The sequence below is a fragment of the Podarcis muralis genome, chromosome 17 (genome assembly GCF_964188315.1).
Source record: "Podarcis muralis chromosome 17, rPodMur119.hap1.1, whole genome shotgun sequence".
NCBI classification, from domain to species: Eukaryota; Metazoa; Chordata; class Lepidosauria; order Squamata; family Lacertidae; genus Podarcis; species Podarcis muralis.
In genome coordinates, this window is record NC_135671.1 from 41,174,617 (window position 1) to 41,201,431 (window position 26,815).

Sequence of the window (26,815 nt, forward strand, 5' to 3'; positions counted from 1 at the left end):
GCAGTCTCTTAGTGGTGGGCAGGATGTGCAGTTGAGCTCATGCCCATTAATATTGTTAGTATTTGCCAATCAATAAACCACTTCCTCCTTTATCTATCAGTCCACCAGTCTTCCATCTACTCGGATCCAAAAGAAATCCCTGCTTGCTCTAACCATTAGACAGCAGAGCACAGCAAGACAGTATTATCAGCACCATGCTCTCATCAAATGAGCAACCAGGCGATGCAGGGATATTGAGCTTGAGATCTTTTGCATGCAAAGCAAGAACTCTACCGAGAATACAAACTGCCTCTGAGAAGTTGTGTACTACTAAGAAAGAGATGTCAATGAGCTCTTCAGGCAATGGCGAGTGTGAGGTTTGAATGCAGAAAGTGCAGCCCTGAAGGATTGGCCAGAACCCAAGATCTGAAACCACTGTTTGAATTGGTGCTCATAAACCACAGGTTATACTTCCAAAGGCTAAATGTTGCATCTGATTTCAGTAAAAGCCCAGCTGTGAAGCTTTTGTAACTTTTGCAGCAGGGGCAAAACACCTGGAAGAAACAGCACTACCAGCAGCAGAATATTCCACTGGGAAAGGCTAGGGAGGAGGACAGCCTGCTCCAAGGGTACCACCAAGGCTGAAGCAGAACTCCTTCCTTTTCACCAAGACCCACTCCATAACCCAACCAAGCCAGAGAGTGCTCCTGCCACGTGGGTCCCAGCGAGAAGCATCAAACACCCAGAATTGTTGGAGACTTTTTATTCAGTTCCGTACATTTGAATATGGCGCATTTGTTCACCCTGAACAGGGGCAGAGGGAGCACCTGGGAAAGAGAAGTCTGCCCATGTCCTTCCGCAGGGAGTTTTCTTCTGCAATGATAAATTTCTTATTTGATAAATAGAAGGCTGCTCCCTCAATTCAAGTTATGTACAAGAACAAGAATTCCCTTTTCCGTACCAGGACAACTGATCTCCATATCTACTCTGTCAAAGGGGGCAGGGAAGCACATGAAGATAAGTCCGCTCCAAATGTGAATGATTATCTGCTCCAGGGTTTCAGTTTGCTCCAAGGAAGGGTGGTTTATCACCTCCAGCCCAGAAACAAATTCTGGGGAACTCCCCTACCCCCGCTACACACAAAAAAGCAAAGTCCAGATCCTCTGTACATTCATTGTCCAATACATCGTTTTGGGTTTCCCTCTCACACAGAGAGATCCAGTCCAGATGTTCTTACCCAGATGTGCCCCAAGAGGAAATCTATGCTGGTTGAATTCTTGTGGCATTTGTCCCCCCTGTTCACCTCTGAGAATTCTCAATCCGGGGGTGGGGAAGGGGCTTTACATTTTAGCCCAATCAGAACCCTGGCACTTATTTGAGTGGGGGGGGACACCAGTGGATGGGTGCAGCACATCTATGTCCCCCTTTTGCTACAGTTCCCTGAACTCTAGAATCCCACTCCTTATCTGCCAACAGCAGACAAAATGGAAAGCAGTTCCATGAACCAAATCAGATTGGATTTTGGACCCCCCTCAAAAAAGTGGCACCATATATTTTGGCCAGCCTCTCCCCACTATTCTACCCAGGCTGCACTGAAAAAGGAGCTCCCACAGGCCCAATGCAGACCCAACACTTAATTAACCATGGTCCATTGTCCTCAACCACAATTAAGTGTTTAGTCTCAGTACCTAAACCATGGCTAGGGATAGGCTGCAAACCAAGATCTGAAACCATGGTTTGTAGTGGGGCTCATAAAACAGTTTATGTTATTAGTAGCTAACCGTTACATCTGAACTGAGTGAACACCATGGTTAAGGCAGTTTCCCTGCCCCTTTCTTTCCATATTACTGAGATGCACCCCGTGGGAGAAGGATTTAGCTTGGCAAATTCAACAGAGGTTTCATTGGATACCTGGAACCTTAATCAGCATTAAGGCAGCAAACCACAGCCAGGGCTAAACCACAGGAAAGCATTCTGCCTTCACTGTGTAATAGTAAAGGTGCAACAGAACACATGCGCCTTGAATGGAAGTTCCCATGGGAAATGGGATTGATACCCCAGAGATGGATGAAGAATTCAGAGGTCGAAAGAGCTTTTTGCATCACCACAGCTCTTAAGGAAGAAACAGGTAAGAAGAGGGCAACTGTGATTGGATGGGCTTCAGAAACAGGCCCACCCAGCACAATTATGGTGCACCCGATGGAAGAGACTAAATGGAAATGGGAGTCTAAACTGGAACAAGCAAGGAACGGGGGGGGGGGGGTGTCATTCAGGCAGGTTATTGGGCTAAACAAAGACCCTTTGTTGCTGTTCTCTGATCCGAAGGGCTGGCATTTCCTGCTTATTGGGTCCCCTTTGTAAAGACACCCTTGGCCTTGGCCTATTCACAGCAGCTGTCCTTTGGCATCAGGTGACCATGCCTTGCATGCTGGGGGCTCTCAGATCTGTCTGCCCTCCCAGGCAGGTGCCAAGCAGAATTTCCCCTGTGCTGTGGAGTTCTTGAATTCCAGCCCAAGGCATATCCTCTATGGAGGAGACTCCTTCCCAGATATCTTTTATGTTGCCTGAGGGTTATAATAGTTGTAATCATCATCATCATCAGAATAATAATAATAATAATATTATGGCTCTCATTGTGGGAGGGTGGAGATTTGTGAAACTTACAAGTGCTTCATGCTGTATATAAAAATGGTTACATATGTACATATAAACACACACAAACACACTCACTCACTCTCTCTATGCTGTGATCAAAGGGAGAAGGCCGGGTGCCACTTTGTCCAGAAACATGGAGAGAGCAAATGGGCAGCCTTTGGATCTGCTCCCTTTAGTTCTTCACACCCAGGCCTCTGTCCTGAGCTGGAAAGAACAGTCCCAGCCACCTGGGAAGCTGCAATACAGTTGGGGTTTGTAAGCTGGGGACAAGTGTGGCTGACATTTCCCTCTTCCCTTGAGGCACCTCTCGGCAGGAGAGTAGGAAGCATAGTGAGCCAAAATCTTTGGAGATCCCTCAGGCAGGCAGGAATCTCCAATGTTTCATTTGCTTAAAGGAAGATTTGGTGTAAGGAGAGATATGGGATTGACTGGCCTTTCAGGAACTGATAGCTTGCTTCAGGGATGGAGAACCTGTGGCCCTCTAGATCTTCCTGGACTACAACTCCCATCATCCCTCATCATTTGCCACACTGGCTGGGACTGATGAGAGCTGGAGTCCAGCAGCTTCCAGAGGGCCACCAGTTCTGCACCACTTGCTTTTGTGTTGCAAAAAACAAGAGGAGAAGCTGAGATGAGTAAGTCATTGGAGTCAAGACTTAGCCAAGCAGTGTCTGATGATACAAGCTGGGCTTAGCCCTTGGGCAGGAACTGAGTGACTTCTGAGATCACTGCATAAAGAGCTGAGCCAAGGGCCCATTAACCCTTGAGTGGCTGGCCTGTGAGTGAAGGAGTGGAAGTTGGTGAGCCTCAGAAGAGCTACTGGTTTACTTTTCATGTGGGACAGAGTAGGACCTGGTCATTGGATTACAGTCTGAGAAGCAACTAAGTAAAGGTGACACAGAAGGGGGAAGGTGTTAAGCTTGCAGACACTGACACAGACTTCTGTGAAAGAAAATACAGTGGAATAGGGGCCAAGACAAGGGTTCTCTTCACGAAGACCATCTAAGGAGTGTCCAACATGGTGCTCTGCGGATGCTGCCGGACTACAACTCCCATTGTCCCTGACCACTGGCCATTCTAGCCAGGGCTGACGGGAGCTGGGGTTCAGTAACATCTGGAGGGCACCTCAGTGTCATTATATCAGCAAAGAGTTTGGGTAGTACCATTAAAAACAGAGCTGTTTGGATTCAAGAAACATGGAACAAGCAACGAAGAGTGATCATCTAAGCACTGCAGGACAAGTAAGTATGAAATGGAGGGTGGGGGGTGGATGAGGCCCAACCCACCAGGGCCTTCTCCTACACATGCCTGGTTGAAATAAATGGCACCTGTGTTTAAGCTCCTGGTGGACAGGGCCAGCAAAGGCAAAGGAAGAAGACCAAACCCTGAGTATAAGCAAGCAATGCAAGAGGCATGACCGGTCGACAGGAGTAACTCAGCCGAGACTGACAGCGTGGACTGAGGGTGTGGGGAGAGCCCAAGCGAGGCACAAATCAAGACCAAAGGAAGACACAAGCAAGAGAAGAAAACATGGGACTTGGCTTTGGTGTGAGGAGAAAATTGGGAGGAGCAAGTAAGTGGCAGATCTAATTGGAAGCAGTGGGGGGGGGGCTCGCTGTAGCAGAAAAGCCAGGCAGATGAATAATCTTGATAGGGATCGAGTTGGCTAGGAAAAGATGGGATTGTGTTCTGTTCCTTGAGGATACCTGCTTGCCTGTTCAACACTTGGATTCCTAAACAAGTATCCGCAACAGGAAAAGATCTTGCCCCAAGTCCACAGAAAGGTGATTGAGACTTGGGGGTGGGGGAGACAGAAAATTCACATGAAAAAAAGAGCTTCCCTTCTTCCAAATCACTGACGTTGTTCACAGCTCCAAGATATACAGCGGATTAGGACCCAGACACAGTGGGCCCCATGCTTCTCCTCCCTCCTCCTCCGTGCTTCTCTCCCCCGGTCCAACCAAGTGGGGAGGGGGGTGGGCTCCCTTGTAGTTAATACTGTACACTCCCCAGAAATGGAGAGGCGAGGGCAGGGGTGTCTCTCTATAGATATTTGCAAATATAATATTTATAGTATTGCATTGAAAAAATAAAACTTAAAAAATAAAATGAAACACCACATGGAGGGGGGGGAGTCCATTCCGCAGCAGCAGAGGGCATCCGTGCCTGGCTGTCGGGTGCTGGGGCAGGCTGCACTTCTACTTGGTATCGTTGCCCCCAGCCCTCACCCCTACGAAATCCCAGCACAAGTCCTTGCTCCACCGTCTGATATGGAGAAGCCGGCAGTGGGAGTGTCCGCGGGGTGGGGGAGCTGTCTTAGCTCCTGCCCCCACCAACCCCAATCCACAGGTTTCAAAGCAGCAGGCTTGGTCGTCCGTTCTGCCCATTCACTGCAGGAAAACAGCAAAGGGTTATGGGCATCTAAGAATCTAAGCATCTAAGAAAAGGTTGGGCAGATTTCCTGCATTGGCAGGGGGCTGGACTAGATGACATTTCTGGATCTATTCCAGCTCCAAGCTTTCTAGAAGGCTTTGACTTCCCTGAAGTGTTTCCCAGAGATTCTTACAACTACGTAGGGAGCAGCTCTCTGTAAATGCATGTTTTCCATACGTTATCTCGGTCATCCTTACAATCACTCTACAAGGTAGATGAGCACCATATTCCCACAATGCAGATGAGAGACTGAGACTCAGGGCGGCATGCCTGAGGCCCTCTTGGTACTGAGTTTGTGGTGGAGGGCCGTCCTGGCTCACAGCTCAGCCTCTAGGCCTCCGTGCTCTGCTCCGTGTGCTCTTTGCACCCTGGCTCCCTCCCCGCACCTCCAGCGCCTGACCTCTCTTCTCCCTGCTTCTGATCCCAAGTGATACAGCGCCCACGAGCTGGTGTGTATCGGGGTTGGTGGGATCAGGGATGCAGAAAGGACCACAACCATATGCTGATGAGAGAGGGGGAAGCCACCTTGTCATGCTGAGAACAGGAGGGGGTGCTGATGGAAGAGAGGCGGCACATATACCTGACCTGGTGGCTAAAATTCAGTGTCCACTACCCGGAACGCGGCGCTGCCTGTGGGAGAGGAGAGACCGTTCACCGCACAGTTGTAGACAATTGCTACAGGGACTGTACAGCTGCATCTCTAACCTGGAAGGTGGGACCAGAGCTCTCCCCCACCTGTAGCTGGCCTTGGGGAGAGGAGAAGGGGCAAGAGGCAAGGAAGAGGCTGTCAAGGACAAGCTTGCCCCTTACAATGTCGAGTGGCAGGACTACCTGTTCACAAGAGGGAGGATGGAGAGAGCTTCCGTCCAGAGCCAAGGCAGAGAATCTAAGCAGCACCCATTCATTCCCCTCTCATGCATTAACACCCAGGGGCATAATCTGCGGGGAAGTTCTCCTGCACAAGTCTGTGGTGGGGTCTCTCTGCTTCCTGCTCTGGCAACGGCAGCTGCCTCGCCTTGGCCTCATCCAAGGACTGACTCTGGCTTGGGTGACTTCTGAGTAGGAAAGGATGGGGAGGAACGTTTGGGGAAAGTGCTGGAGTAAAAGTGGGTGGGGCTTGATTCCCAGTGGGCGGGGCTCTCATTGCTCAGGAGTAGCCTCTCACCTGATTCGGGCAGGGAAGCCGATCTCAGGCCCGTCTCTTTCTGTAACTGAATCTCCTTTAGTGCAAATATTGACGTTGCTGCAAGAGGAGGAGATGGAAAGGAAGAAACACAAGACCACGTGAGAGCCTTTTACAGGAGCTGCTAGTCTGCAAAAATAATGGGAGAAAGCATCTGAACTGCAGCTAAAATCCATTTGTGTGGGAACTCTTATCAAAATTGTGGGTTTTCCCTACTAGGCTCCTTTGGGGAGGTGGGATATAAATTTAATAAATAAATAATTAGATCTCTAGATCCACATTTTTTAAACACATTCTTCAATTAGGGACGGGGCAGGTTGCCTCTCAACAATGACACTTAATATATTAAAAATTCAGATCAATTTTGAAAGTGTGTTAAATCTTATTGCAGCTTCGGCTCAAACTAGACATTCTTCATCCACCTTCGGCATTAAGAGGAAAAAATAATACGGTGATCAAATGATTTTTTTTATTAACTGCTTACGTAAGTTAAATGATTAACTGATTAAATTTAAATAACCTTTCCCAATTAATAGTAGGAAATGCCACCTAATCTCCTGCAATGATTTTGCAAAGTTTTTTGCAGATAAAGTTACTCATATTCGGAAGGAGGTAGACTCCACTGTGGCAGCAGGGCCGGGGTGGGAGAGTGCTAGAGCCCTGTCTGGTTGAGTTGCATAGAATCAATTCCAATCTGTTACCCCCCGAGGATGTGGACAGGCTGCTTGGACGCATGAAACCAACCACCTGTCTCCTTGATCCTTGCCCATCCTGGCTAATAAAAGCGAGCCGGGAAGGGCAGGGTGATGGGCTCCGTGGGGTGGTGAATGCTTCCCTCTGTGAGGGAACATTCCCAGATCCGCTGAAAGAGGCAGTCATTAAACCGCTTCTTAAAAAAACATCTTTAGACCCAGCCAGTATGGCCAACTATTGCCCAGTCTCAAATCTTCCATTCCTGGGCAAAGTGATTGAGCGGGTGGTTGCTGAACAACTCCAGGCACGCCTGAAGGATGTGGACCATTTGGATCCCTTCCAATCAGGATTCAGGCCTCACCATGGGACTGAAACTGCCTTGGTCGTGCTGGTTGATGATCTCCAGCGGGCTAGAGACAAAGGTGAGAGCTGTTTCCTAGTTCTGCTGGATCTCTCAGCGGCCTTTGACACCATCGACCATAACATCCTTCTGGACCGCCTAGAGGGGCTGGGAGCTGGGGGCACTGTCATACAGTGGTTCCGCTCCTTCCTCCTGGGCCGTGTTCAGAAAGTGGTGGTGGGGGATGAGTGTTCAGACTCCTGGGCTCTCACTTGTGGGGTGCCTCAGGGTTCTGTCCTCTCCCTTATGCTTTTTAACATCTACATGCAGCCACTGGGAGAGATCATCAGGGGGTTTGGGCTGGGTGTTCATCAATATGCAGATGATACCCAGCTCTACCTCTCTTTCAAATCGGAACCAGTGAAGGCAGTGAAGGTCCTGTGTGAGTGCCTGGAGGTGGTTGGAGGATGAATGGTGGCTAACAGATTCAGGTTGAATCCTGACAAGACAGAAGTACTGTTTTTGGGGGACAGGGGGCAGGCTGGTGTGGAGGACTCCCCGGTCTTGAATGGGGTAACTGTGCCCCTGAAGGACCAGGTGCGCGGCCTGGGAGTCATTTTGGACTCACAGCTGTCCATGGAGGTGCAGGTCAATTCTGTATCCAGGGCAGCTGTCTACCAGCTCCATCTAGTACACAGGCTGAGACCCTCCCTGCCCGCGTACTGTCTCGCCAGAGTGGTGCATGCTCTGGTTATCTCCCGCTTGGACTACTGCAATGCGCTCTACGTGGGGCTACCTTTGAAGGTTACCCGGAAACTACAACTAATCCAGAATGCGGCAGTTAGACTGGTGACTGGGAGCAGCCACCGAGACCACATAACACCGGTCTTGAAAGACCAACATTGGCTCCCAGTACGTTTCTGATCACAATTCAAAGTGTTGGTGCTGACCTTGAAAGCCCTAAACGGCCTCGGCCTGGTATACCTGAAGGAGCGTCTCCACCCCCATGGTTCAGCCCGTACGCTGAGGTCCAGCACCAAGGGCCTTCTGGCGGTTCCCTCATTGCAAGAAGCAAAGCTACAGGGAACCAGGCAGAGGGCCTTCTTGGTAGTGGCGCCGGCCCTGTGGAACGCCCTCCTCTTAGATGTCAAAGCGATAAACAACTACCTGACATTTAGAAGACATCTGAAGGCAGCCCTGAATCAGAGAATCACAGAATCATAGAGTTGGAAGAGACCACAAGGGCCATCGAGTCCAACCCCCTGCCAAGCAGGAAACACCATCAGAGCACTCCTGACATATGGTTGTCAAGCCTCTGCTTAAAGACCTCCAAAGAAGGAGACTCCACCACACTCCTTGGCAGCAAATTCCACTGTCGAACAGCTCTTACTGTCAGGAAGCCCTGTTTAGGGAAGTTTTTAATGGATGACATTTTAATGTATTTTTAATTTTTGTTGGAAGCCTCCCAGAGTGGCTGGGGTACAAATAAATTATTATTATTATTATTATTATTATTATTTGCATCTAACTCTAATTGGCTCAACTGAGTTGATGTTATGGGTTGCCTATAAACATTCCAGCTTCATAGGGATTAAACCTCTCAGCAGCAAAAAAGGTCTACAGTCCGTATGAAGAGAAGGTTAAGGACCAGAAAGCTGCCTGTGGCGAGGGGAAAGCAGGAGAGACAAGGAGAAGGCTGAAGGAGAGCGGCAGCATAAGCTGAGATACATGCACGTAAGAGGGCAGGTGGGTGAAAAGGCTTCCAGGGCTGAGCCTGGGGCACCAAAGGGTACACCAGGTGGCAACACCTGGACCCTGAGAGAGCTCCTGCCCACTTAAGGGTGGCACAGAAACTGGTTGCTGCTCTGGAAACAAACCAGCTGGCGGGAGGGGGCAGAATTCCACCTCTTGCGCTGGCCAGCCAGTTCTTTCCCTTCCAACCAATCAGAAGCAAAACGGCTTCAAAATAAGCTATTCTTCCCTTAACTTTTAGCCCCACAGATCAAAACTTGCCTTCGCCAATTAATCAAGCAAAGCTCACCTGCCATTTAAACAAATCAAATCTGGCAGCCCTACAAAATAACAGAGGAACCTGAGAAATGGGGGGGGGGGGTCCTGCACTCCCACTCCGGGGACAACAGATCACAGAGCATTATCAATACCATAGACCCTCACCCTGCTGGTCCGCCCTCAGAGGCCAAGACCACCTGCCCTTCCGTACATCCATATGCCCATCCCCATATCCCATAGTGCCGGCCTCCTTCCCTCTCTCCCTCCACAGCCTGCACCTACTGTCTGGGAGTTTGAGGACTCGTTCGCCCAGACTGTGGAAGAACAGGTGCCGCATGGCCTCGTCTGCAGAGATCCGCTTCCTGCCCTCAAACTGCGTCGGGAGAGAACAGGGAGGGGGAAGAAGAGAAGACGAGAGAGATCAACTGCTGTGCTGCAAAGAGAGGTGCCTGCCCTTCTGCTTCCACCAGGAATGCCATTCTGAGCGGAAGTGGGAATGTATAGCCATTTACCCAGGAGTAAGCTATGCCCAGCAGTCACCTGGCTGGATAGAGAGGACTCCTTCACCACATGTTCTAACCCCCACACCGGCTTTCCCCAGCCTGGTTTCCATTTTGTTCCCAAAGGGCAGCTGTGTTACGTTTTTCTTGGCACAAACAACAAGCCCCTGAATATGGACAAGTGCAATGCCACATAAGGCTCACAGTCCTCAGTCCATTCTGCAATTCCCTGAGGAGGGCAAGGCCAGGCCATCCAGCCCCAGCAGAGAAGGCCTTCCTGTCACCTGAAGCTGCAAAGACAATAAAGGTCCGCATCCGGCCGGAGGGAGAGACAAAGAGGAGCCACAACTTCTCACCTGCAGCAGCTTCCCCAGGAGGTCAGCCCCTTCGCTATCCAGCCTGTGGAGATCCAGGAGAAAAGGAAGATCAGGCTCTGGAAGGGAAACGGAGGCCCTGCTTCCCAGGTGGAGGTGCTCAGCTGCTCCGCAAACAGCATTAATAGGGGCTTGTAAATGAGCAAAGTACATTTCAACTACGGGTTGGCAACTGGTTTGAAAAAGGGGCAGGTCTGGAGCAGGACTCAAGGGCCAGCAAGGTCCCCAGACCCTTCAGAGCCAAGACACAGGCCAAGGCCTTGTAAAGCCCCCAGAGCCAGTTTTGGCTCATGCATCAGTCAGCAGAGGAGGGGCACAAGCCGCCATCTCTGACAGAATCCATGTTCTGGAAAGGAGAGGGATAAAAAGCCTTTGATCTGCACCTCTGCTCAGGAGAAAGCAATGGAAGCCAGTGCATAAAAGGGGGGGGGCGGGTGTCTCTGGGATCAAGGGCCAAGTAGAAAAACAGCAAGAAGAAGAAGAAGAAGAAGAAGAAGAAGAAGAAGAAGAAGAAGAAGAAGAAGAAGAAGAAGAAGAAGAACCACCTGTAAGTACTTGGCAATCATTTCTAATGATTTCTATGCAATTTTACACACGTTTTACTTACTAAGCTAAACTAAGTTACATTAATTAACAAAAGTATCTTTTGAATTCCCACCCTTCATTTGGGGAATTGGAAAGTTGAAAAGTTCAACCCACCCTAACATTCCCTGAATGACAGGTTGACACTCACCTTGGGGCATGGTTGATGAGGGCCTCGGGACGGTATTTAGGGTAATTATAGGCTCGGAATTCTTCATTAGACTGGATTCCAGGCCATGTCTCTTCATTGGGAGTCCCTGGTGATGCAGAGGAGAGAGAAGGAGAGACCAGAAAAGAGTCATCTCAGGACACAGGCAGGTTGCCCTGTTGCCCTGAGCAGGAGAGCGGCGCTGATCCTGAAACAGGACTTTTAAGGAGCACCCACACCAGCACTTCTGCCATGTTTACTTATGTATATGTTGTCCTTTATTGATTGACTAGCAGAGTTGTTTGGGAATTCTAAGAAACAAAGAAATCAGTGGTTAAAATCAGTGAAGTCTTGAAAGGCTCAGCCTGCCATCTTGATCCAAAATGGCATCCAGCTGAATCTTTGATCTTCTTTGATCTCAGAAATCACCATGCAAAATTTGGTTACAATACCCTAAAAGCTATCCAAATTCATAGCAAGTAGACAAGCAACTTGCTAAAATATATAATAGACTGGTTATCGTTATGGATTTATTATGGTAATTGATTATTGATCAACTGAGTTGTATCCCCCTCCTTGTCTAGATTCCTCAAAGCAGCTTAGAAGACTCCTGTGAATCAGCAGTCTAGTCTTCTGTAAGGCCCTCCTGCCTCTCCCCACTGATCTCTCGGCAACACAGCAGTCCCATCAAGGTCACCCCAGGACCATACCCAATATCCGAAAGATGAAGTGCAGCTGCTCCTCAACTGTGGAGCCTGGGAAGAGCGGCCGTCCTGTGGACATCTCATAGAAGATGCAGCCCACACCCCTGTGAGGAGAAAGACAAGGACATCACTGGGAGGAAGTTCAAAGCAAGGACCATGCACTTTAGGCTTTAAATCAAAACCCTGATTCTCTCCAGTGGATCAAAACATTATGTTCCAAGAAAATCCAAATTCTGCCACTTGAATGTGCTATGCGACTTAACCAAATATGTATCTATTTCTTCATTTTGAAGCACCATTTTCTGGTAAAGAAGAAGCAACAGAGGTTTTCCACAGTCAGTGGGTGGAGCAGCTTCTGGATTCTGCACAGATCTTTGTCCCACCCATGAAAATCAGAAGCAGAATTAGAAAGATATAAGAAAATATGCAAAATTCACATAATTTCAAGAGGGTGCAGAATTAAACTTTTCTTTTTCTTTTTAAATCTTAATTATCATTTTTAATCATACAAAATTTGCACATTTACATTTACCAAAATACAAACCAAACATTTAACACCGACTTCTCTTCCATGGTTTGCTTTCATTATCATATATGTAAGGGATTTTCAAACTTGCCGCCTTTAGAGTATACTTTTTAGAACTAGTTGGCCAAAGACCTTCCCTGCATCTCTGCCTGCATATTGCAGAGGATTCTGGCATGCATTGAGAAGGGCCAGAAATATCTCAGAAACAAGTAGGGCCTGCAACTAAATGTTACAGCGCAGAGTCCTCCTCACTAGCACAATGGCAATGCTTAGTCAGCATCTATGGCCAGTGAGCATTCTCAGACTTCATGAGGCAAGTGGGGAGGGGTTTCTCTCCTTCTGTTCCACTCCTGACCCCTCCCCAATGTACAGTGGTACCCCAGTTGTCAAATGTAATCCGTTCTGGAAGACCGTTCGACTTCCGAAATGTTCAACAACCGAGGCGCAAAGAGCGGTCGGCAAAGCCAATGGAGAAAAAAGGGGGGAAACGCAGCGGAAGCTGTTTGACTTCCAAGGCGCGTTCGAAAACGGAAGCAATTACTTCCAGGTTTTTGGCATTCCGGTTCCGAAATGTTCGGCTTCCAAGGTACCATGTACTTCTTTCTGCAAACCTTTGGATTCCCCTCACCGTGCCCCAAGCTTTCTGGTATCTCCCTTTTGTTTGAAGAGGGTACCATTTTGGAGCTGCTGTTGGAGAGTCTCGTTAACTCTCTTATCCTCTTCCCTGGCAAATGTCCCCTTGGGAGGCCACCTGACACTTAGAATCCTTGTTTTGAAGCATAGAAGAGAAGGCATTCCAGGGCAGGGGCAGCCAATCAGATGTCCTCTAGATGTCGTGGACCACAACTCTCATCCTCCCTGACCTCTGGCCAGGCTGGCTGACTAATGGGAGCTGGAATCCAGCAAGAGCTGGAGGGCACAACATTGGCTATGCCAGTTCTAGGATGTGCACCCAGTTCACCACACTTTGCATGCTCTTGTTCCTGCACATTACAGGGGAATGTCACATGCCAGTGGGCAAGTTGTCCTTCAGAATGGCTTGTCTGCCACCCCTGGTCTCTACATGGAGGGATTGGGGACAAACTTCTAAGGAACTCCACCACAGTTTGTGTTCCTAGCGGGCCACTGTGACTCAGCTACTGGCTCCATGCATTTGTTTGCCCCTAGCTTCAGTCTCCTTTTTTAGCTCTGCAGTTTCCTGAGATCCAAGCGGCTCAGCTCTAGGCATTCACCGCTGTTTCCTTTACATGGCCTCTGTTTACTTACGGTAAAGGTAAAGGGACCCCTGACCATTAGGTCCAGTCGTGACCAACTCTGGGGTTGCGGCACTCATCTCGCTTTACTGGCCGAGGGAGCCGGCATACAGTTTCTGGGTCATGTGGCCAGCATGACTAAGCCGCTTCTGGCGAACCAGAGCAATGCATGGAAACGCCGTTTACCTTCACGCCGGAGAGGTACCTATTTATCTACTTGCACTTTGACGTGTTTTCGAACTGCTAGGTTGGCAGGAGCAGGGACCGAGCAATGGGAGCTCACCCCATCGCGGGGATTCAAACCGCCAACCTTCTGATCGGCAAGTCCTAGGCTCTGTGCCATCTGCGTCCCTCTGCGCCATCTGCGTCCCTCTTTACTTAAATCACCTTTTAAAAAGACAAGAACCATGCAGAAAACAGACTGCACCCCTAGATGGGGAACCTGTGGCCTTTCAGATGTTGCAGGACTACAGCTCCCATCTCTCCTAACCATAGGCCAAGCTAGCTGGGCTAAAGAGAAAGTCCAACAACATCTGGAGGGTCACAGGTCCCCCATCCCTGTGGGAGATGACAACTGATGGGCAAATGGAAAGTACTATCAAAATTCATGGATTTCAACCACAGAGAGGGAGAGCTGGCCACAGGCTGCTGAATCCTTACCACATGTCAATCTGGGTGGAGTATTCTGTCGAGCCCAATAGTATATCTGGGGGTCGGTACCAAAGTGTCACCACTTCATTGGAGTAGGTCTTGGTGGGAATGGATTTTGCCCGGGCCAGTCCTGGGAATGTTAAGTTGCATTGCATTACATTTTACATTTCATTACATTTGTTAGTAAATGTTGCAGAGCAAGGGCAGAGAGATAATTAGTACTCACCAAAATCTGCTAGTTTGAGCTCCCCTCTCTCATTAATGAGCAAGTTCTGGGGCTTGAGGTCTCGATGCAGCACCTTCTGACGGTGGCAGTAGGCGAGGCCACGCAGCAGCTGGAACAGGAACAGCTGGAGGAGGGAACAGAGCCATCTCAATGCCTTTCCCTCTAGTTCATCACTAGATCTGCCATATGCAGTACTTCTAACCAGCCATGGATGCAAAACGAGTGCATTTAGGAAAATGTTTCCAATTCATATAACTTCTTCAAACAGTGGGATTTTCTTTAGAAACATGCCTTTATTTTCTCAGGACAGTTCCACGTTCGTTTGATGGGGTCGCTACCAATAAACAGAGCATTGAAGGAGAACATGCAAAGCAAGTATCAAATCCCCCAGTGCAATCTCATGCTGAAGTGAGCTTTTGCCAGCAACATCCGTAAAGTTGCTTGCTACGCAGTAAAAGAATCCACTGAAACAGACTCAGTTGGGAGTCAGCAACTTACCTTCACATTGTGCATATTTATTACATTGCCGCAGTCGTCAAGATACTGTTTCAGATCTTTATCCTGGGGTGAAAGAAGACGCAGGATTGACAACTTTCCTCTTCATTAATTTAAAATGACTGATTTGTGCAAATAAGTCTGCAATCCTATGAGCACCTACCTGGAAGTTAGTCCCATTGAATTCAAGGGAATCTTACTTCTGAGTAAACATGGGCAGGATGGCACCCCTTATCGTTAAGACTATATGGGAATCCTTCAACCTAGAGTGGGCATGGCATTCCCATGCAGTGGACTTGCCATAGGACTCAGCAGAATTCCCCCACCCAGGAATGTGCCCTGGAGCAATAAAGTGAACAGAAGGTTCACATATCCCACATCCCCATCCTTTCCCCTGTGCCTACATGGTTTGCACCAGGCTGAGCAAGAGGGCTGGACGGGGATGTGGGAGTCACGTCCAAGCCCTCACCTCCATATTGGCCCAGCACTGGTAGTGGTCTCAGGGGCAGGGAACTGACACTTACTGTACTTCCTAGGTTTCAGGAGACTATCCTTGAAAAACTCGCCCCCACTTATGCTACAATAATTTCCTACTGAAGTGGCTGCTTCAGGAGGGCATTGAAAGCTACCTTGAGCATTCTTAAACCTATCATAAAACTGTAATTCCCAGGAGTCCTTGGGAGGAAGCCATGACAGTTTCGACACCCTCTCTATGTGCACTGTAGGCAACATCTTCCTTCAAACCAGCCAGGCTGTTCAAAATACGGGTTTTCTGAATGTTCAGCTTTCAGTCGTAAATAATTTGAGATGTTTTCATTCATAAAGAAGTATAAATTACAGTTACCATGCCCGCCCCTGTTTACTCACTAAATACTCGAAGACAAGCGTGAGGGATTTCTCTGTATGGATGATATCATGCAGGGTCACAATGTTGGCATGTTTCAGATCTTTCAGAAGTGAAACTGGAAAACAGAGAAAGAGAGGCACGTTGTGGGACGCGCAACAGAAGCACCTCTAAAGAGTTTAATGGAGCCATTCCTAAACTCTGGGCTTTGAGAGAAGAACAGCAAGCACACGACATGAAAGAGAAAGCTAGAAAGCTCTAGGGAGCCTAAAGCACCCACCAGGGAGGAGGTTATCTGCTGTGTCCCTGCATGATCCACTGCTCTGGACTTGCCGCTGCTTGGGGTGGGTAATTTTGCGCCAGTGTGCGCCAGTATGCCGTTCCCCTGCCTCTCCTGTTCTCTCTCAGCCTCGCCAAGGGCAGCAGAGTCCATCTTCCCCCTGCTCCCTGCAGACTTGGGGGGGGGGGGCCTTTGGGTCTGCCCTCTAGACACCTACTGGGTCCTACTGAGGCAGGTAAAGCTGTGAGAGGGAACTGGCTGAGCTGGGAGGGGCAAAGAGATCTGGTCACAGATCAGAAAATGACCTCTCTCGGCTGTGTGTACATTTGCTCCCGTCTTCCTTCCCCTCTTCATGTGAACCACACACGGGCACAGACATCCTTCTCTTTCTCTTCTTTTGCTCCCTAAGTTTTTTAAAAAATGGTTTTACCGACATGTAGTGGAAGTGTGAACTAGGAGAGGGGTGAGGAGAACTTCAGGTCCAACAATTAAATCATGGCATAATAAGGTGTGGGATTGTGTAACAATGGCAAAAACTAACCTGTTTTAATTAGACTTAGAGAAAGAACATAAAAACAGTTAAAAGGAATATATTTTTTTCTAAAGTGGAGTAAGTTTATTGACAATTGCAATTTCTATGGAATATGTCTGTGTGTTAAAGAGGGGATTTTCAGTACTTTGACTGGAGATTAATGGTATCCTAGTTTTAACAACACACCCTCACTGGTTCCTTTGATTTGTTGCCTTGTTTTTATGCTTCTTTGACTGACTGACTGACTGACTGATGATGATGATGATGGATCAAGTTCTGCTAACCTCAGTTCCCCCAAGCCCACTGATACATCCTCCCTCCTGAGCATGGGAAAGGTGTGTGTGCACATGTCCTTATGGCTGCACATGCACCCCTGAACTTCACTAGCGAAGGAAAATGATAAGAACACTGCAGGAGATATTCCTCTTGTCGGCCACATCTGACTTACCCCAGAGTCTCTTCTGCCCTAACATGAATTCCTCTGGACTTCTGGCTGCTACAGTAATTTTTCTGGTCAATGCAAATATCTTATGACGAGTCTTTGTGTTCACCTGCATTTTCAGTCTGGGACGCCCTCCATTCATGGATGCAGCTGTTTGGCTCATCCAAACGTCTGCAGCCATTTCCACTTTCCACTGGCTGTGGAATTCTTGCAGCTGCTCTCTGAGACAGGCAGAAGGTGGAGGGGTCTCCGCAGATGGAGCAAGAGCCAAAGAGAGGCAGAGTTTCCCCCCATCTTCCTCTGCCTTGAGTTCTACAAAGGCAAACCTGAGACTGGTACAGGACGCTGTTGTCCAAGGCCATCCCTTGGACTGGGTACAAGGAAGGAAGTGGTCTGGTGATGGCAGAGTGCCCCAATGGACCAGAACCCACTGAAACTGGCTGACCCTTCTGATTTCAGGGAGTGTTGATGTACCTTCCCGAATGGCTGTGCAAGGTGCTCCTTCTTCGTGCTCAAGACGGATCTCCTTCAAGGCCACCAGGTTATCGGTGAGTTTACTCTTCCCCTTGTAGACCGTGGCGTACGTCCCCTTAATACAGCAAAGACAGAGCTCAGGCTAGCAGCCCAATGCCCAACCTCTAGTCAACTGGCCTCTCACCCCAACTCTCCTCCAAGTCCCAAGTTGCCCTGCAATTTAGTTATGCCCCCATGCCAGCAAAGAATAAATTTCACCAAAAAACCAGAGTGCAAAACGTCGTCTATGTAATTGCAGAAAGATGTTGTCAACACCAGGCTGGTCTGATCAGGGGAAGAAAGTTCTCTGCCCTAGAGAGGCATGATTTACTCTTGAATTCATAATCTTGGGTGCAGTTAATGCAATTCCCTTCTCTCATTTATCCTCTGAAGAGCCCTATGATGGATTCATTAATTGGCCCATTTTACCGAAGAAAGAGTTGAGGCTGACAAGAGATATGGGTCAACAAGGAGTTCTGGATAAGGGTGTTAGTGGCAATCCTGGAAAAAACGAGATTCCGTGTGCTTTAACGTGCTCTGAGTGCGTGTGCTGGAAAGGATGGGTGACTGAATGGAACTCCCCAAGGCCATTCTGTAATTTGAACCAGGACCTCTTAAATCCACTGAACTAAAGGAACCCTCCCAGGCTGAATGGATCAAATCCACCGTGAGAAGTGATACTAAGGTGGGATGAGCTGGAGTCTTGTGGAGATAAAGGAACAAATGCCCTGGACTGGCCAAGCTCACTGCTCTAAGGCTAAGCCAGGGTGGTGTCCCGGGTTGAGTGCTGGGGAGATCCAGGTTCAAATCCCTGCTCCCTGACCTATGGCACGCCACCCTTTCGTGGCCTATTCTACCTCACAGGGTTGTTGTGAGGATATTAGGTACACCATCCTGCACTCCTTGGACTTGAAGGAAGAGCAAAGTAGAAATCAATACATTAAAGAGAGAGAGAGAAATATATTAAAATCAGTGTGAGAATGACCCCATCCCAGGTGCCCTGAGATGAAGCAAGCCGAGCTGAGTGGCCATCCCCAGTGTCTTCTAGACTGGAATTCGTTCTCAGCTCCGCCTTCCGGAGGAGGACGGTCTGGGCACTCACTTCTCCCAGCTTGTCCAGCTTCACATACGTCTCCAGCTTCCCAAAGCCAATCTCCGACTGCACAAGAAAGCACAAAGAGACAGGGTGGGAGGGGCTGCCTTCTCCAGCCGGGGGCCCTACTGCACTAGCACCCCTCCAACGTCTTGGTGATTATTGGTGCTTGTCATAGCAGGAGGACGGTTATAGGTGATAAAGACTTTATCCCACCTTTTTTGTGCTGCAGAGAAGGTGGCAAGCAGGTGGGAGCTCTGGGAAAGAATGAATGTGACTCTACCACTAAAGCACCATTCCAGCATCAATGACCCATTGCAGAATCCACCTACAGTCGGGAGGGGCTCCTGGTCACTGTTCCTACTGCAGTGAAAGGACAGAGTAAGCAGCTGGGGGGAGGCTATAAGTCCTTGTCTTAGCCTTTAAAGCCCTGAATGGCATGGGGCCAGGTGACCAAAAGGTTGCCTTCTCCCATACACACCTGCCCAAACCTCTTTAGAGACCCCCAGCAAGTGAGATAAGGAAATGGCTATTAGGAGAAGGGCCTTTTCAGTGGTGGTGCTCTTTAAGCTCTTTCTGGTGCCAGGTGAATGCCTTTCTTTATTCTCCCATGCCTTCATAATCTGTGATCTTTAAAGATCTGAAAGCTGGATTAGCGGAGGTGCTGTTTGCGCAAAATGAGGCCCCCTTGCTCAATGCGGCTCCCCCCCACCATCTGCTGTAGAGGGTTGGGGGAATCCCCAGAATGGGGCAGGGCAGGGAAGAGGGTGAAAAGTCCTGTTTTGCACACAGACTTCCTTCGACACACGCAGACCCACAAAGCACAATGGCAAATTCCAACCTGAATTTTGATCCCAGTGATTGCATATTTTTGTATTTTTAGTTCTACTGTGAATTTTATTTCAGCATTCCTGCCTCTGCTGAAAATGTATACACAGTCATTGTTTTCATGATACTGTTAATATTGTGTTTTATCGTTTTATTTGGCCAACCACCCAGAGAACCATGTCATGGGGGAGGGGCACTATAAAGAAAACCCAAGTGAACAAATTGCATTTAAATCTGACTTACCAAAGAGACTCTCCGTAACCGTCTGCTCAAGGGCTTGTCAAACAGGGGGCTGTTTAGAGTGAGCTTCTCGAGGTAACCTTCCGGCAGGCGGATATCAGCGGGAAGTGACAGGCGCTTGTTAATGTCCTGGAGAGGGGAGGAAAATGGGGTCCAAATTCTGGGGGCAGAACTAGAGCTTGTAAACCCTCAATGAAGACTGGTGTCTTCTGAGGGCTTTCTCTGCCGTTGGGCCACTGCAGGATTCCCTTCTGAAGGGCACGCCTCAGGATGTCTCAGCTGGCAGAGCCTGAAACTCTTAACCTCAGGGTTGGGGCTTCAAGATTCCTGCATTGCAGGGGGTTGGACTAGATGACCCTCGTGGCCCCTTCCAATCCTACAATTCTATGAATCAGGCTTTCACACAGGCATTCCTCAGAGCATTAGGAGATAATTCAGCTGCATCGGTGTGACTTTTACCTGCCTGATTTCACAGAAGGTTAAAAGTGCCGGCTCAGGGACTATGGTCCATGTATGGTGGGGCTGCAAAAAAGTTAAAAGATTCTGGGAATGTATCCACAGTGAGTTAAAAAAGATGTTAAAAATTTCTATAGAGAAAAAAACCAGAAGCATATTGGGTATCTTAGGAAAGGATATCCCACAAGATAAGAAAAAATTATTCTTATATGCCACAGCTGCAGCTAGACTACTACTTGCAAGGAACTGGAATGGAAATATTATCCCCACAAAGGAAGATTGGATATGTAAATTAAGCAAATTTATAGAGTTGGTGAAGTTAACAGCAACCATAAGGCACCAGACTAATCAGAATTTAAGGTCGGAATGGCAATGCTTTGAGGATTACATGAAAAAATTACCTGTTCTAAGGATAATATGTTGATATGTGTAGACTAAGTTTGTAAAGTAGAACTCGAAAAAAGTAATATATTAAGGATGACCAAAAGATGCAATGTTAATAAGAATCTAAAGATTAAGAGATGATGAGTAATGGGGGAGGGAAGCCACATGGCTGTATGCTTTGTTTCTGTTTTTGTTTGGTTATTATTTTGTATTGTTATTGCTAATTGAATATTGTGTACCTTTGGAAAATAAAATTATTGGGGGGGGGGGGGAGTGCCAGCTGAAGGAGTCTGTGAAAAGTAAGTATATTGCTAGGTAACTGAACAATTCACACTATTTTATTTAAGGTTTCTTGGCGCAGACTTTGTTATTTCCTGGCTTTTTTAGGGGGGGAGAGAGAATGAGTGTGGGTCATATAGACAGTGGTACTTCTGGTTACGAATTTAATTCGTTCTGGAGGTCTGTTCTTAACCTGAAACCGCTCTTAAACTGAGGTACCACTTTAGCTAATGGGGTCTCCCGCTGCCACAGCCGCAAGATTTCTGTTCTCGTCCTGGGGCAAAGTTCCTAACCCGAGGTACTACTTCCGGGTTAGCGGAGTCTGTAACCCAAAGTGTTTGTAACCCGAGGTACCACTGTAGAGCCATCTCTATACATCCCTTCCACGGTCCTCTCTAAAAAGTGACTTGTGCGAAAGGGAGATGGAGAGAGCCCCTCAGTGACAACTGCTCTGAACTTTGCACGCCCATCTTTAATGCTCGCACCTCGGTGGAGATCTTGCGCGCTGGGTTGTTCCTCATGCGCACTCGGACTGGAGATTGCACCTCATCAGATGATGTCCCTGACGCCTGGTCGCTCTCACCATCTGAACCCATCTTGAGGTCTTCGTGGACAATTTCTGCATCACAGAGAGATGGAGACAGCACAGGCAGGGAAATTAAAAACCTTCTTCTCAAGCAACTCCCTCTAATACCCCTCAAGGATCTCCCGTGGTTCTCAATATGTCATTGTACCTTCCCTTCATGGCCACCTACCCACTGCCCCCCACCTTTGCAAAAAAAATTCCATTCTGTGGGACAGGCTGTCACTACAATTGGCCTCCCACTAGCAATAAACAAATGGTCTGGTCTTTAATGTAGCAGACTTCTGAATTGGGCTGTCACGTTTTGAAATGCTCCCCTATCTACATTGAAAGCTCCTCGCAAACAGAAAATCAGTGCAGAAGGCAAAAGTCTGGGCTAGAAATTTTCTTCCTGATGTACCTGTTTTCTCTTTTCAGTTAATTTTTCAGTGTTAGACCATTCAAAAGCCACTCCCTCCAGCCCCCTCCGTCTGCTGCTTACGTAGACCAAGCCCAAGACCTAGCTGGTTTGAATAACATGCCCCATATGCACAAATTTCCCCTTTCTCACCCCAATCCAATTTGACCATGTGTGTTATAAAGGTAAAGGTAAAGGTACCCCTGCCCGTACGGGCCAGTCTTGACAGACTCTGGGGTTGTGCGCCCATCTCACTCAAGAGGCCAGGGGCCAGCGCTGTCCGGAGACACTTCCAGGTCACGTGGCCAGCGTGACATCGCTGCTCTGGCGAGCCAGAGCCGCACACGGAAACGCTGTTTACCTTCCCGCTAGAAAGCGGTCCCTATTTATCTACTTGCACCCGGGGGTGCTTTCGAACTGCTAGGTTGGCAGGCGCTGGGACCGAGCAACGGGAGCGCACCCCGCCGCGGGGATTCGAACCGCCGACCTTTCGATCGGCAAGCCCTAGGCGCTGAGGCTTTTACCCACAGCGCCACCCACGTCCCTCATGTGTGTTATAAATTACCATATTTTATTAAGAAAAGTCCACTATAGCCCAGTATGGTATTAAAGTAGCCAGTGGTTTTCATTTTTTAAATAGATTATTATGGTTGATACAACAGAAACTTGCACAATGTCATGTAACGAGTTCATGGCCAAGGTAGTCCACACCCAAGGCAATAGAGCAAGGATGGGAAATGTGTGGCTTTCCAGGTATTGCAGCACTCCAAACTCCCATCCACCCCAGTCAGCCTGGCCAATGGTCAGGGATGATGGGAGTTGTAGTCCAACAACATCTGGAGGGCCAGAGGTTCCCCACCCCTGCTCTAGGCACTGAACATGTTTTAAATACCAACAGGGACCTTATAACCTGTGTCTAATGTGTCTAATAAACTGTTTCAATAAAAAAAATAAACAGATAGATGTTGGTTTCATGTCAGTTTCACTTCCATTTCACATCACACCACCCTGTTCTGTGTGACATCTTACCTGATAAAGAGCTGAGGAGATTGCAAAAGCCTGCCACACTTTTTTTTACATTTTGGTTGACTCTCATAAAGGTGGAGATTGGGGAGCGTTCACTCCTGGGGATCTGGAAGGACAGGAAGCCGCTTCAGACCAAGTCATTCTGCTGGTCCATCTCGGTAAGCAGCAGTTTTCACACAGGAGACCTTCCAGTCCTTCTGGAGATGCCAGGGACTTTGGCAGGCTCCCTCATGGAGCCACAGCCCTGTCCCTAGGAGCCTTTGTGAAACTGAGATGAAACCGAAACTGACGCAACATTGAGCCACAATTCTTAAGATCTGTGTTGATAAGGAGCTAGCACCTGAAACCAAGATCCCTGGGAATAAGGCCCCTAAGCCTTGGTTCCCAGCACCCTTCCCAAACGCCTTCTGAAGCAAGAAACAGAAATGAAAGGCTCAGGGTCCCCAGACTTCTTGCTCAAGGGATTCCCAGCTCTGATGCAGCCCAGCTTCCTGACGAGAGGCCCAGATTGAAAGGATTTCAGGTGGGACTCCAGAAAGGCTCTCCTTTGGACTGGCCAAGCCCCTGCCCACACAAGGGGGAGGTGCAATAGTCACCTAGTCGGGCGGAGCGGTTGAGGTGGGCGCTCAGGCTGCGGCTGACGGCCAGTCGGGGCCTGCGGAAGGAGCCTGCGTAGCGGTGCAGGAGGGCGTGGACGCTGCGGGAGGTGCTGGGGCGCACGCTCTTCCCTGTGGGGCCTGGGGGGAGGGAAGCGGGGAGGGAGGGAAGCCCACACATGGACAGCCAGATGGGGCAGGTGATACAAGAGTTATGAGAGGCGCCAGAGAGTCAAGTGGGCAGCGGGATGGAGCGGGATGGGGGGCGGAGGACACAGCAGTTAGCAGCAGAGGCAGCGTTGGCATTGGGGAAAGAGCCCACCCAAATGTCCATCGCAGCACCCAACCACAAAGGAGAGTTTAAGGGATTGAGAAAAGAAAGTGTGATATAAACAGGGAGGAGGGTGAATAGGAGGCAAATAGGAATCGCAAACACTCCAAAAGGAGGGGGAAAGTTTGGACACAGTGGAAGAGAAGCACAGATGGCAAAAGCTCACAGGAAGGGAAAGCAATATGCATAAAGAGGCAGGGAGGGGAAGGGAGTCACACCACCAGAATGAAAGGAAGGCAGAAATAAAGCAGATACACAAAAAGAAACAAACAGAGGGAAGAAAAAGAGAGAGAGAAATATGAAGGAAGGAAAAACAAAAGAAAAATCAAAGCAGAACGGGAATCAAACTTAAAGTGGAATGAAAGGGGTGTAATGGAAAGGCAGGACTTACCTGAGAGGGGCAGCCTTCTCCCCATAGCTCTGGTAACCTGAGACACCCCCACTTCAATATTAGAGGAGTGGGGTGGACAGTTATAATGAACCCCAATGACCACCTGATCTGCTTCCATCACAGCCGAGGACCAAACTTTCCAGCATCTGATGCCAGAGCCACATCAAGGCCTTTACTCTACCTGGCAGGGACAGGGGTCTATACGGCTTAAAATCAAGAATGTTTTCTAGTGTGGTCTCTGGAGCACTTAGCAGATACCTTGGAATCCCCAGGTTTCACTTTAAAAAAGAAATCCAACAAGTTTCTAGTCTGCAGTGTGACAGAGATAACCTAAAAATGGCAAAGACAACTATAATCTGAATACACCTATGAGAGACTTCTGGTGATAAGGATTGCCCCCTCTTCACAGTTCCTTCTTCTTTCCTCAAGGGGAGCTATCCCTCTTCCCCATCCCTTCCTCCTGGTTTTCAATGCTCAGTGACTGGATCAGTAGCCAGCCATTCTCTGTGGTCTTTCCCTCCCTCTGACTGCCAGAGGATTTGCAAGATGGGAGCAAAGGCCTCTTACTGGGCTTCAGTGCAGCCAAAAGCAGCAAAAAGCCTCTTGTGCTGCTTCTGCTGACACCAAAGCTCAGCATAGACAGAAACACTCCCTGCCCCCATGTGTCTGCTGCATCCATCCAGCCTAAGCAATCTCATCCGCATTCTCTGCAATTCATAAAACCAGGAGGAGGGGATCCGTGTGCTGCTCAACCTCCTCTGTCACGCTGCCAAGGAGATTTGTGGAAGGCAGCTGGTGAGTCCTATTCCCTCTCCCCTTCATTGTCACCCTCTACAGTCAAGGCAACACCTCACCCTAGCAAAGGCGGTACAGTGGTACCTCAGGTTACATACGCTTCAGGTTACATACGCTTCAGGTTACACACTCCGCTAACCCACAAATAGTACCTCTGGTTAAGAACTTTGCTTCAGGATGAGAACAGAAATCATGCACCAGCGGCAGCGGAAGGCCCCATTAGCTAAAGTGGTGCTTCAGGTTAAGAACAGTTTCAGGTTAAGAACGGACCTCCGGAACAAATTAAGTACTTAACCCGAGGTACCACTGTACAGTCTTATAGGAAGTGGCCTCACCTGGGCAGAAGAGAAGACCCCTCGCCAATTTCCAGGGGCCAGCTAGTTCTGGTTGCCAAGATCCTTGCAAAGAATACTGGACAGAAAGCTCTTGCCAAGTACTTTCTGAAGCAGGGAAACGGAAGCTGCTGTTGGACTCCAACTCCCATCATCCTTGATCACTGGCTCTGCTGGCTGGGGTTGATGGGAGCTGCGAATTCAGCAACATCTAGGGCTGCAGGTTCCCCATCTTTGTTCTTAGGATAATCCAGTGCTTTTTTTCTTTAAAAAATGTTTAGGGGTACTCTCATTTTCCTACTCATATTGAAATAATGTTTAGGTGTATGAATACTCCTGCATCCCCCCCAGAAAAAACACTGGATAAAACATTAGTGAAATATGATGGATAACACTCATGGAAACTTGAAATTGGTTGGTTAGTAGGTGGAATCTATTAAATGTCTAATTCCCAAATCAGTAACAAGCCTGCGTTTAAAGTCAACAAACTTTAATATTTCTGTAATTCAAAACCAAATGGATTAGGGGTTAGTTTATATTCTCTGTGCCTACATGGTCTGCATGACTAAGCTTCCAAGCACCACTGTTTTTCACATGCTCTGGTCTTGGTTGCTACCCCCTTGTTTTTTTGAGAGAAATGTGAATGTCCCGTTTTATGTTAGTCTTTTGACTGCCCTAAACCAAACATTTTAAAAGGTTGGATCTGAAACCAAGCAGCGACCTATCATGTTTGACTAGTATCTACCTGGCAGATTCAACATTTCCTTTTCATATGGTGTCCATTTCTGATCCAGCTGTTTGATTTGTGGTCAAAATCTCTCTTGCATTTCACACTGAAAAGCAGCTCCTTGTTGTTTGTTGATCAGTAAACCTTTAGACTCGAGTGCTGGGTGGCTTCCTCTCCAGGTTAGCAAACAGAGCATGCAAGAAAGCAGATGCATGACCCTGAGACGAGCGAGCCTGGGGGAAACCACCATTTTATGCCCACTACTTTCTCAGGAATTGGCACATGAATTGAGACCTTGAATTAACAGATAAGGCTGCATCCAATGCCACTCCTGAGCAGAGCACTCACTGAAATTAATGGACAGGACTAACTCAGGTTCATACATTTCAATGGGTCTACTCTGAGTAGAGCTAGCTATAACGTTTGACTGAGTTTGTAACATGGTGAGCTAATTACAATTTCTGACAGGAAAAGTTTACCCAATGCCAGCAAGACTGAAAACAATTATGTAATATTTGCACACATTAAGCTACTTGCATCTTCTTACAATAAGGGTGTTTTTTAAGAAGTTAGAACTTTGAATCAGAAATTCACTGAAAAGTAACCCTAACCCTAACCCTAACCCTAACCCTAACCCTAACCCTAACCCCCCCCCCGCTCCTACTCTCTGAAACATTAAGGGCTAGAAACTTGCTCTTTTAGCAATACTTCAAGTTGGAGGGTTCCATAGTAGGCAGCAGACTCTGAGCAAGATGTGGCCCTCCTTAGTGCGTTCCTGGGCATGTGAGAGCATCGGGGGAGCTCCCCCGCCACATGCACTGTTCTCCGCTGCTGGCAATCGAGAGCACTCACCATTATCACTGCTGTTGTTCTCCTCTAGGTTGATGGGCTCATTGAGGTTTTTCTCTGCTGTCCGGCTCCCACGCAGCGTCATGGACAGCTGCCGCTTGATCTTCTTCATCCGATCCATGGTGGGGAAACAGCTGAAGTCACT

The 26,815-nt window shown here is 48.3% G+C and overlaps 1 protein-coding gene across 9 annotated transcripts in view; it reads right to left on the reverse strand.

The window, feature by feature from the left end:
* Window positions 1-727: 727 nt before the first annotated feature.
* Window positions 728-26,815, reverse strand: part of CDK16 (cyclin dependent kinase 16) — a 67,031-nt gene continuing 40,943 nt past the window's right edge. The window contains exons 2-18 of one of the 9 annotated variants that reach the window (XM_028712871.2): window positions 26,674-26,813; window positions 23,246-23,386; window positions 21,129-21,262; window positions 19,528-19,653; window positions 18,466-18,522; window positions 17,325-17,439; window positions 15,620-15,714; window positions 14,756-14,818; window positions 14,258-14,381; window positions 14,041-14,161; window positions 11,608-11,705; window positions 10,901-11,006; window positions 10,150-10,192; window positions 9,576-9,666; window positions 6,233-6,310; window positions 5,653-5,697; window positions 4,889-5,024 (exon numbers count right to left, since the gene is read on the reverse strand). In XM_028712871.2, the coding sequence (XP_028568704.1) occupies window positions 5,660-5,697; window positions 6,233-6,310; window positions 9,576-9,666; window positions 10,150-10,192; window positions 10,901-11,006; window positions 11,608-11,705; window positions 14,041-14,161; window positions 14,258-14,381; window positions 14,756-14,818; window positions 15,620-15,714; window positions 17,325-17,439; window positions 18,466-18,522; window positions 19,528-19,653; window positions 21,129-21,262; window positions 23,246-23,386; window positions 26,674-26,791 (1,548 nt within the window). In that variant the 5' untranslated portion in view covers window positions 26,792-26,813 and the 3' untranslated portion in view covers window positions 4,889-5,024; window positions 5,653-5,659. Of the gene's footprint in view, window positions 5,025-5,647; window positions 5,698-6,232; window positions 6,311-9,575; window positions 9,667-10,149; window positions 10,193-10,900; window positions 11,007-11,607; window positions 11,706-14,040; window positions 14,162-14,257; window positions 14,382-14,755; window positions 14,819-15,619; window positions 15,715-17,324; window positions 17,440-18,465; window positions 18,523-19,527; window positions 19,654-21,128; window positions 21,263-22,652; window positions 22,756-23,245; window positions 23,387-26,673; window positions 26,814-26,815 lie in introns of those variants that run through there. The other 8 variants (XM_028712870.2, XM_028712869.2, XM_028712877.2 and 5 more) reach the window with 8 other exon arrangements.